Consider the following 9,708-nt stretch of genomic DNA (forward strand, 5'->3'; position numbering starts at 1 on the left):
TACACTGGAGATTTCAGTATGAACATTAACTTGTAACAAGAAAATATGACCTTCAATGACGCCTGTATGTTTTTTTATCCCTTTCACACCTAACTAACTACCTAGGTGTGAAAGGGATAAAAAACATACAGGCGTCATTCAACGTCATATATTCTTGTTACAAGTTAATGTTCATACTGAAATCTCCAGTGTATTAGATATAAGCTTCTTGGTGGCAACATGACAATTTTTTTTAATAAATTATTCATAACCATGGATACAAGTCTTTCAGTCGCAAGCAATATGACCGTTTGAAAATAGTGTTGTCCGTGTTGCGACATCTGATTTTTAACGATATCGTAAAAAATTTAGTAACATTCAGTGATAGTGACAGTTTATTAAATTGGAAAATAAACAAAACAATTTAGGTATTACATATTTATTACAGGTTACTAAGAAAAGTCGTTAAAAAAAAAGAAAAGTCGTTTTTTTTCTCAAAAAAAGTTTCTCTGTCCCTAATCCCTTAGCTTAAATCTTTGAAACTACGCAACGGATTTTGATGCGGTTTTTTTTAATTGAACAATATCTCACTTTGCCATCCCTTGCTGCTCTGCCCTTTTCATCGAATCAGCCAATGATTCTTCAGGGACTGCAAGCGATCTATTTACAATTTTACAATGATTTCTAATCAATAAAAGACTCAGGCGCTGTGTTAATCATCGACGATGCTGGTCTTATGGTTATTACAATATATCCAGTTAAAATCGATATTAGCAATCATAACGGTCTTTGAATAAACACACAAGTCGTGTCTATGTAGGCATGGTAATAAATATTCTTCAAACACCTTGCGAGCAACATCCACAGTCTCACATAGTTTAATTGTTGGATAGGTGAGCGATTGTTTTTCCTACTACTACTATCCGATAGTATCCGATAGTAGTAGATAGGACATGCCTGCTGTTGATGTAACCTGTCCACATTTTTTTCGTTTTTAAACTTGTTTCTACCGATATAAACTTTTTTTCTATCTCAGTGTACATTATGTTTAATAATATTGTTTCTTTGTAGGTGCAAACAATGGGTTAAAGTGGTCGGGATAGAAGATTTGGCTTATCTGCCTATAGAGAAACTTCATTCCCTAAAACATGTGTGTGGAGTGCATTTCAAACCCAGAGATTTTAAGAAAAAGAAAACCCTCTCATGACAGCAGGACGGTGGCCATGGAAGTCGGAATCCGCTAATGAACGACTCACCTGCCGAAGCGACCAGCCCTGAAAATGGATGGCGCTGAAGCGTTCTGCCTATGCCTATGCCGACTTTTCTTGAAGCAATTTAAAAAATGCTTTTGCACGCAGACTATGTACCCTTTTTTCAATAATCAGATTTTTTTCGTTTCTTCGTCTTTTTCTCTTTTTATTTTCCCCTCCAACTCTAAGCACTTCGAACACACGTCTGTTCTAGGTGTGCCAAATCCTAGATTGAAATCTTCATTAAATATTGTGCGAAAGTAAGACTTTTTCACTACTGAATCAGGATATTCTGTTTTAAACATTTTATATATTTTGCTTATGCTTAAATCACTATGCAAATATTTACGCTGCCGAGAGTCGGCACGGCAATGATGTGCCTCTATACATTTAAAATTCATAATAAAGTTACGTACAATGTTTCTTAGCTCCTGATACTTTTTAATTTTGTGGTTTCCACCTCGGTTTTCTCTTGGAAACTGGCCTGTATAATAAAAAGCTTTTATAACAAATTCCACTCTGTATTTTGTAATTTGGAGTGTTCTTAAAAAAAACTTTTGACAAACGGGAACAAACTCCTTGCGACTGTTCAAAATCCTGTATTTAATGATATAATCCCTCCTCAATCGCAAATTTTTGGTGGGACGTCTTCTTGTTATTTTTTTTGCTTTGCAGCATTTCAATAGAAATGCATCTTGGGAATTTTTTTTAGTTGATGCATAAAAGCATTTGTGAAATTTTTGCAGTTCTATCATAGTAAGGCTGTTACATTTTAGTGTTGGGTTTTTATGTGTGCAAATAGTTCGTTGAGGTAAACCAGGTACTGAGTACCTGTAAAAAATATAAGTTCATTTTTATTATGAAATTGAAATTATTATTAAACTAGCTGCGCCCCGCGGTTTCACCCGCGTGGCTTCGCTCCTGTTGGTCTTATAGCGCGATGATAATTTATCATCGCGCTTTAGTCTATATATGTATATAGTCTACTGCCTATAGCCTATAGCAGCCTCGATAAATGGGCTATTTTTTTCAAATCGGACCAGTAGTATACTAAGTTAGGGCATCTAGGCTGATGAAAAAAAATATGAAGGCTAAGATAGAGAGCTACTTTTTTTAATCCATTTAAAGTTTTGCATTCCATTTACGTTCGGAACGACTCATTAGGGTCATTGCGCCTGTTCGCGTCCACTTAGTGCAGTTGGAAAGTTTTAAGGAGAAAATAAAAATGTTCCAGAACAAATTTCAACGCAAAATTATATAACGTGTTCATTACATAGTCTATTTTAAGATTTACTTTCAATTGTGTTGGAAATATCATGTGGTTTTTATTTATCTAGACAAATAACAGAATTAGAACTGGGTTTACCCAGTTCGCGTCCTAATTCTTTTATTATCCTAATTTGAACCTGAATTTCTTTAAGTTTTTTTAGCCCCAGGCTGACTACGATGAAAGTATTCCACTTATTGCTTAACTTTTGTCAGTATTTGTGCAATTTTGCCGATACTTTCTTGCTTGCTTATTTTAGGCGGGAGTGTAAAGCTTTAGGATCTTTTACAGTCCAGGACTTAACAGAAGGAGCTTCTGCTATTTCTTCACAATTTTCTCGGTACCTTTGTTTAAAGTTGCTATCCTCTATTTCTGCTACTTCTTTATCATTGATTTGAATACTACCAACAATTTGGTTATTTAATAATCTTATAACTAAACTTAAAAGGCTTGGCAATTGTGGTTCATAATAACTTCGGGTGACGACATATTTTGATATCTCTTCTTCTGGTAGCTCTTTTACTAGTTCTACTCTATATAGTCCATTTGATAAATGTTTTTCTGGTTGCTCTTCTACTCGATCTAATCCTAAAGACTGTTGCTGAAGATCCCCCCATTTGGACCATGACAACGCATCAAAATTTTCGATAATTACTGGGTTTAAATTGTCCCATAGGTTTGTAAGAATTCTTGCGAATTCTGGCTTGGGCAATTTAGCCCCTACATGAAGTCTTTGCCATTTGATTAGTTCACTATCCCAACGATCTTTCAAAGGTTTCATGGTACTGCAATCCAAAGGTTATAGTATATATGTCATTTGAGGATCGTTATCCCATTTGCTGCAGCAAGTTCTATTACACTTAGATCGCAATGTGTTGAATGTCCATCATATATGAGGAGAACTGGTCTTTCAGAGCCGATGGTGGGAATGAAAACGTCTTTAATATACTTTTCAAATATTATAGAGGTTTCCATCCATCCTTTTCTGCTCACTGCATATGCTGTTTTGACTGTTTCATCCTGGTATACCCATTCACTCCAAAGATGTTTACCCTGAAAAATTATTAAAGGTGAAATCTTTCCACTAAGGGCATTAGCAGCTAAAAGGACGTTTTCAACTTCGTTTTTTACCCGTACGGGGTCCATATAGAAACCTATCTAGTACTTAAATTAACTATATTAAATTGTATTATCTTGATTAGTATCTAAACTGTTCTAATATTGTACTTAAATTGTAATTGTAACTACTACTGTATTTTATGGATCAAATAAAGCTTTATTTATTTATTTTAATGTGAAAGAGAACACTGTATTTGAAGCTCTCTAAGTTGTAAAGCTACTTTTTCAAAATAAATATTTCCATTTTGACCAGCTAAATGAAGTCTTGTACCACTGTGGTACCAATACCTGAATGCTTAGATTTTTTTCAGTAATACTTGGTAGCAGTCGTTGAAGGCTTCTCGCTTCGACGATGTAGCCTCATTATGTACAGTATGTTTACAGCCACCTCTTCTGGCAAGTGGCAGTTCACAGGTTACATTTTAAACTTCTTGATCTTTTCAATGTATTCTTAACTGCAATGATAAGATGTGGTACGCACGCGGTGTTCTGGCGTGATTCTACATTTAACCGTACATGCATCTCCTACTCTTTTTACTTGAACATAATCAATAGCATCATCGCCATAGTTCTCTTGCCGATCTGAAATAAGGTTAAAATAATAAATGGCCTTACGTATTTTTTAGTAAAAAATACAAATAAATAAAAAAGGTTGAGTATATCTGCTCAAACATCTACATTTTGCAATAAACATTCAAATAAATTAACTTACGTATTTTGTTAGCAAAAAAATACAAATAAAAAAATGTTTAGTACGTCTGTAACGTTAGATAAGTATGCGACAGCCACAGATTCGAAAAGAAAAAACAAAAAACTTTCTAATACTTTAATTAAGACAAAATTACAATTAAATATTATATCTAAAAATATTCTAATCTATTCGACGATCGAATATGGAATTAATTTTTAATTAACTCAAAATAACACGAGTCGCCGAATTGAAGTCAGCCGTCGTCATATCCACAATACGCTGAAACTGCAGCGTCGGCGATCTCTCTATTAGGTACTAGGATACTCTGTTCGGTATATGTAATTCCTCCCCCCTTGGAATGGCGACTATTTTAAACCTTTAGTGAAAATATCGCCGGAACATTTTCAGGGTCACCCGTTTTCCTTTCTGTCTCGGTTGCTGGTGGTTGCTGGTGTTCTTTCGTTCGGTTATGTCTCTTTATGCGCTGTCTAGCCAATATGACCGCACACACAAGTATTATGTAGACAGGTATAATTGTTGTATGATGGAGCCGGAGGATACCTGATTGCACGCTGTCAATGCGTAAAGGAGGCTGGACTAAGATTTTATCTTGGACGTGGTGTAAATTAAAAACATTACTACGAGGATAATAGTTAGGTGGAGGTGCAGCGAACATTCTTTGCGTATTAGTGGGCATACGATTTTGATTAAACGGATGTGTAGGAGGCCTAAACGGGCGTGGTGCCATAGGGGCCTAGAAATTGCCTGGTAATTGATGATTCTGTAGACGCGGGGGTGTAAAAGATAACGAGGGTTATGTGAGGTTAATCTTAGGGGTTGGTTGATTTTTAGTTGAGTCGTTTCGCGATTGGAGGTACATCACATTAAGTTCCTCCTGGACGTATTCGAGCGCCTTTTCTATAGTAGGAGGGCGCATACAGCGTATACGGGAACCTAGAGGTTCTTTAAGTCCTCGTACGAACTCTTGCATCGTCACTTTCTTATATATCGCGTTTCGCTTCAATAGTAGTGGCAATAGTTTCATGTAACGTCATATAGGTCATAATAGTGCTAAACAAAGTTTGACAATGTTCGTAAAATTCTTGCGTCGTTAAGGAGAGGTCATTGTACAAGGCGGTTTCATCGCGTTGATCAGAAAAGTTATTAATCAAGGCACCTCTAATACCTAACCAACTATCCGGTATACCATTAGAATTAATTGTACTCGTCCAAAAAGACCAACATTAAACCGTGTGGTCCGGGGATAGACACATTGTGTGCGTGAGGAATTTGAGTGAAGTGTGTTTCGTGCTCACCATCACCTGCAGTCGTGTGCACAGTAGATGTGCGGTAAGACAGACGACCGGCCCACACCTGTGTATCCAAAAAGCAGAATAGATACTCCTTAAACCATGGTATATCCGTCATTCCTGACGGGACTGGTACAGCGACCCACTCCTGGTCCACCTGAGAGGCGGGCCACAGATCGAAGAGGTTGGTGTCCCCATGTTCCAGGTGGTTAGTGAATGCGGGCAAGGTGACAGCGATCACTGTCGCAACCCATCGCTGATCTTGTGGCCACTGATGTACGTGAGATTCTCTATCTGGTTGGTGATTCAGTTTCTCTCTACGGAGAAAATGGTTTGTTGTTCTGTCAAAATCAAAGGCATCCTGGAATTGTGGAAACGCGTATAATAGCCCCCTCAGCGCAGGAGCCGTATCAATGTATGAGGCGTTGCGGCCCATGACATAGCGCTTTAAGAATTGCATCGATGGGAGGTCGCGCGCCAATGGCGAGCGAGCTGTAGCAAGCAGAGGCTGTGTAGCTTGTTTTTCGGGTGTGGAGGTGAGAGCCGCCATTTGGTTGGCTATATTTGAGTAGGGCGGTTCGGTAGGCCCCTCAGCCTGGAAGCTCACAAAAGATACACCAACTGATCGCGCCGGTACATACTTGACCTTCGACCTCTCGGCCGGCTCGGTGGGGGAATCAGTTGAAACTGAGGTACTATCTGAAACGTCATCGCGATCAGGAGATGCGTTTCTGATTCTGGGGACGTTCACCAATGCAGCAATGTTTGACGCGCCGTCGCCGTTATATGCACTCGATCTATAGGAGGCACCCCGGGACACTGAGTCTAAGAGGTCCCCCGCGCTGGACAAATATAGTGTCCCATTTTGGAGTCGAGCTTTCTCCATGGTGGATATGCAAGGATCACATCTTAATACCTGTTCTAAGGCACCATCACACAATATTGTAACTGTGTCCTTTCTTGGGCGTTGGCGTTGAACGTCAGCGGTCTTCTCCTTTGTATAGAATGACGTCAATACGCCTCTATTATGTATATTCCAGGAATTGTAGTTGTGCTCAAATTGAGTGTCCAGTGACGCGACTTTGATATTAGCGCGTGGAAGTTCGTTCAAACCTGAGAGTGTCGACCCGACATACGGCAGAGGGGCGACGAAGACATTCTGTAATAGTGCGGCAGTCTGATTGTTGTACGTCCTAACGTCGTGGTAGGACCGTCGCTGAGTGTAGTAGCCTTCCTCCATCTTTAGCACCCACCCTCTACGATCGAGTCACAAACCTTCTCTACCAAAGCACCCGCACGTACATTAAAAATACCTAACACCACGTCGATCACGCTGACTATGACAAACATTAATAAAGCCACGATCGTGAGGTGGCGTTTTGATCTAACGTTGTTACAATTTTCACAGCCTTGAAGAGGCTGCGACTCCAAAGAGGAGCTATCCATGAATGAATTTAAGGCCGATACTGTGAGTCGAGCTTGGTGGGAACTCAATTAAAATATTATCTAAAAACAATTAAAGTTAAACGTCTCTCTCTTCAAATGTGCCAAAGAAAGGGTATGTGTCCGTACACATGTGTCTCTCTTTGGACATGTGTCCGAACACATGTGGAACCACTCCATGATTTCCAGCCTGATGTATCAAATGATAATATTTCATATTCCGGACCAAATGTAGAGACATCTGTAAGAACTGCTCTAATACATAGCATTTTCTCACTGGATTAATTATAAAAAATACAATAATTTTTCAACCTAATTTTTGTTTTCTTTGATTCCAATGATGAGTGTTTATGTGTTACACAGTTCCTAGGTTGTGGGAGGTCATCCAGTCAGACTGGAAGCCAAGTTGGGAATAGGCTATGCAGATGTGTAGCCTATCCCCAACTAAGTTGAGGTAGGCAGATGCCTATTATTATATTAACTCGATCCATTATCATTATCTGATGAGATGATGAATTGAGTTAACAATACAAAGAAATAGTTTTATTTTGAAAAAAATAAATTTATTGCGATTTAATTATTATTTACATTCTCAAATTGTTTTTTCAAAATTAACATTTTCAGCCTATGCTGTTCTTTATTTTGGAGTATTTCCTGCATCAGTTTTTTGCGCTCCAAATTAGCATTTTGACACTTCTTTTTGAAATAAATGCGTTTCAATTGTTCTGATGACTTATTCCGAGGCTTTAGATTAACAGGAGCTGAAACATTTGCAAATATGTCAATATTACTATCTTATCATGAAGGCCACTTGGCCTAGCATAGTAGGCATGGTAAAAAAAATAGATTACCCTTTTGTTTTTTTCTATTAATAGTCTTTAACATTTTTCTTTTGACCAGATTGGGTTGGTCTTTTGGTAACTCTGAAATATCTGCCTCTTGAGTTAGAGTCACCATTGAGGAATCCTGGTATCTAGTAATCTCAGTATCCAACAGGTTACTAGAATCTAAAAAAAAATACCATGCATCACATAATATGTTCTAACCTAATATTTGAAAAAAAACTAAACTAATATATTTTTTTAAAACTGTAATTTCATTACAGCAAGAGCTGATATTTACATTGTGTGTGAAAATATATTCATACCAGATTTTTCAACCTCATTTACAATAATGAAATTTTCTATTTCCGGGGACTTGCTTCCTGTTGGTTCCGAGAGGTGTGTAGCATCTAAAACAGTATACATATCAATTATTTCAATTATAGTTCTGTACTTTTAAACGTATAAAGTTAAAGTATTCATATGTTTTACTGATTATACCCACCTTTAAAATAAAGTCCTCTTCCGCTCGGATTGTGTTAGTGTTCAGACGTGTATTTTGCTGCGCCGCTTCTTTAAAACCGGTTTACCTTGACTACTTAAACTACGGACTTTTTCAAAAATGTCAAAAGTACAAAGATCCCCACCCGGTAACAAAGTGCACCATGTCTCGTCTGAAAATGATATTACTAGACTTGATCCCGAAAATACCTTAATTGGAAGAAGGCAAAAGAGGCTTCGTACCGATGTTCACTCCTCCGAGGAGAAATCTTTGAAAGAAGAACTACTTGCTATGCTTACTACTTGGAAAAAGGATCAAGATATGACATTCCAAGCTATGAGAACTGAAATTGCTGAGTTGAAACAACAGTTAACTGGAATACAACACCAAAATACAGAATTAGAAAAATCTATCAATTTTTTGTCACAACAGTATGAAGATATCAAAGCAAAACTCTCCTGTATGGATAAAGAAAGGCGTGAACAAGTGCTACAGATTTCTACTTTGGATAATAGAATTGATGATATGCAAAAAAAGGCGAAGTTCACAGTTTTGGAGTTTCGTAACTTACCTCAAGCACAACAAATAAAGTCTGAGACACAACAAGATTTATTTGATATTGTTCAAAGAATGAGTAATGCATTAAATATCGAATTACAAAAATATGACATAAGGGATATCTTTCGAATAAAAGGAAAATCTGGTAATTCAACAATTATAGCAGACTTTACATCCGTGTTAACTAGAAATAACATTCTAAGTGCAGTGAAACAGTATAACAAAGATAACTCACAAAAATTAACCTCCTCGTCTATTGGACTACCCGGTCCAAGCTCACCAATATTTGTATCTGAGAGTTTAACAGACAAAGACAGAAGGCTATTTGCTGTGGCGCGTAACAAAATTAAAGAATTAGGTTTCAAATTCTGTTGGACAAATAAGGGAAGAATTTTTGTGCGTAAATCTGAAGGTTACCCTCGCTATGAAATTAAAACGGACTCTGATTTGTTAAAGTTAAAATCAACCTGACTATATTATTATTTGTGCCAATTTACATTTGTATTGTTTAGTTTTCCAATAATGTATTTTAAAGTCTTAGATATATTTTTAATGTACTTTTCTCAGTGTATCCAAAGCCTTATCACTTACTCATTACATTATGAAATTATTTTACATCTACCCACACTAACTCGCATAGCTACTTATTACATTCTGTACCCTATTGCAAAGACAGAGAATACAACTATTAGTCAGTTCAATAAAGAAACGAATCTTCAATGGCGGCCAAAGCTGACTTTGACAGATGGTAGGATCATCAAAAAAGAA

The 9,708-nt window shown here is 37.3% G+C and overlaps 2 protein-coding genes across 4 annotated transcripts; one reads left to right on the plus strand and one right to left on the minus strand.

Moving 5' to 3' along the window:
• Positions 1 to 4,323: 4,323 nt before the first annotated feature.
• Positions 4,324 to 8,393, minus strand: LOC149479765 (uncharacterized). 3 transcript variants are annotated; one of them, XM_089707590.1, is made up of 3 exons: positions 8,207 to 8,393; positions 7,911 to 8,066; positions 4,324 to 7,820 (listed from the first exon to the last, which is right to left on the minus strand). In XM_089707590.1, exon 3 carries the CDS (start codon positions 6,854 to 6,856, stop codon positions 5,522 to 5,524), a length of 1,335 nt encoding a protein of 444 aa, XP_089563716.1. In that variant the 5' UTR covers positions 6,857 to 7,820; positions 7,911 to 8,066; positions 8,207 to 8,393; the 3' UTR covers positions 4,324 to 5,521. The 3 variants fall into 3 exon arrangements, with proteins under 3 accessions (XP_089563716.1, XP_089563718.1, XP_089563717.1); XM_089707592.1 differs by having other exon boundaries at positions 8,182 to 8,393; XM_089707591.1 differs by having other exon boundaries at positions 4,324 to 8,066.
• Positions 8,394 to 8,502: 109 nt separating this feature from the next.
• On the plus strand, positions 8,503 to 9,411 carry LOC149479766 (uncharacterized). The gene has a single exon (XM_089707636.1). The coding sequence runs from the start codon at positions 8,503 to 8,505 to the stop codon at positions 9,409 to 9,411; it is 909 nt and encodes a 302-aa protein (XP_089563762.1).
• The last annotated feature ends 297 nt before the right edge of the window (positions 9,412 to 9,708 follow it).

The sequence above is a fragment of the Colias philodice genome, chromosome 19, assembly GCF_061535455.1.
Source record: "Colias philodice isolate Cphi_HAF_F1 chromosome 19, ilColPhil1 Martin Lab GWU primary, whole genome shotgun sequence".
NCBI classification, from domain to species: domain Eukaryota; kingdom Metazoa; phylum Arthropoda; class Insecta; order Lepidoptera; family Pieridae; genus Colias; species Colias philodice.

Excerpts from the sequence above, each read along its gene's own strand:
- LOC149479766 (XM_089707636.1), top strand. The coding sequence starts at position 8,503 with ATGTCAAAAGTACAAAGATCCCCACCCGGTAACAAAGTGCACCATGTC.
- LOC149479765 (XM_089707590.1), bottom strand. The coding sequence starts at position 6,856 with ATGGAGGAAGGCTACTACACTCAGCGACGGTCCTACCACGACGTTAGG.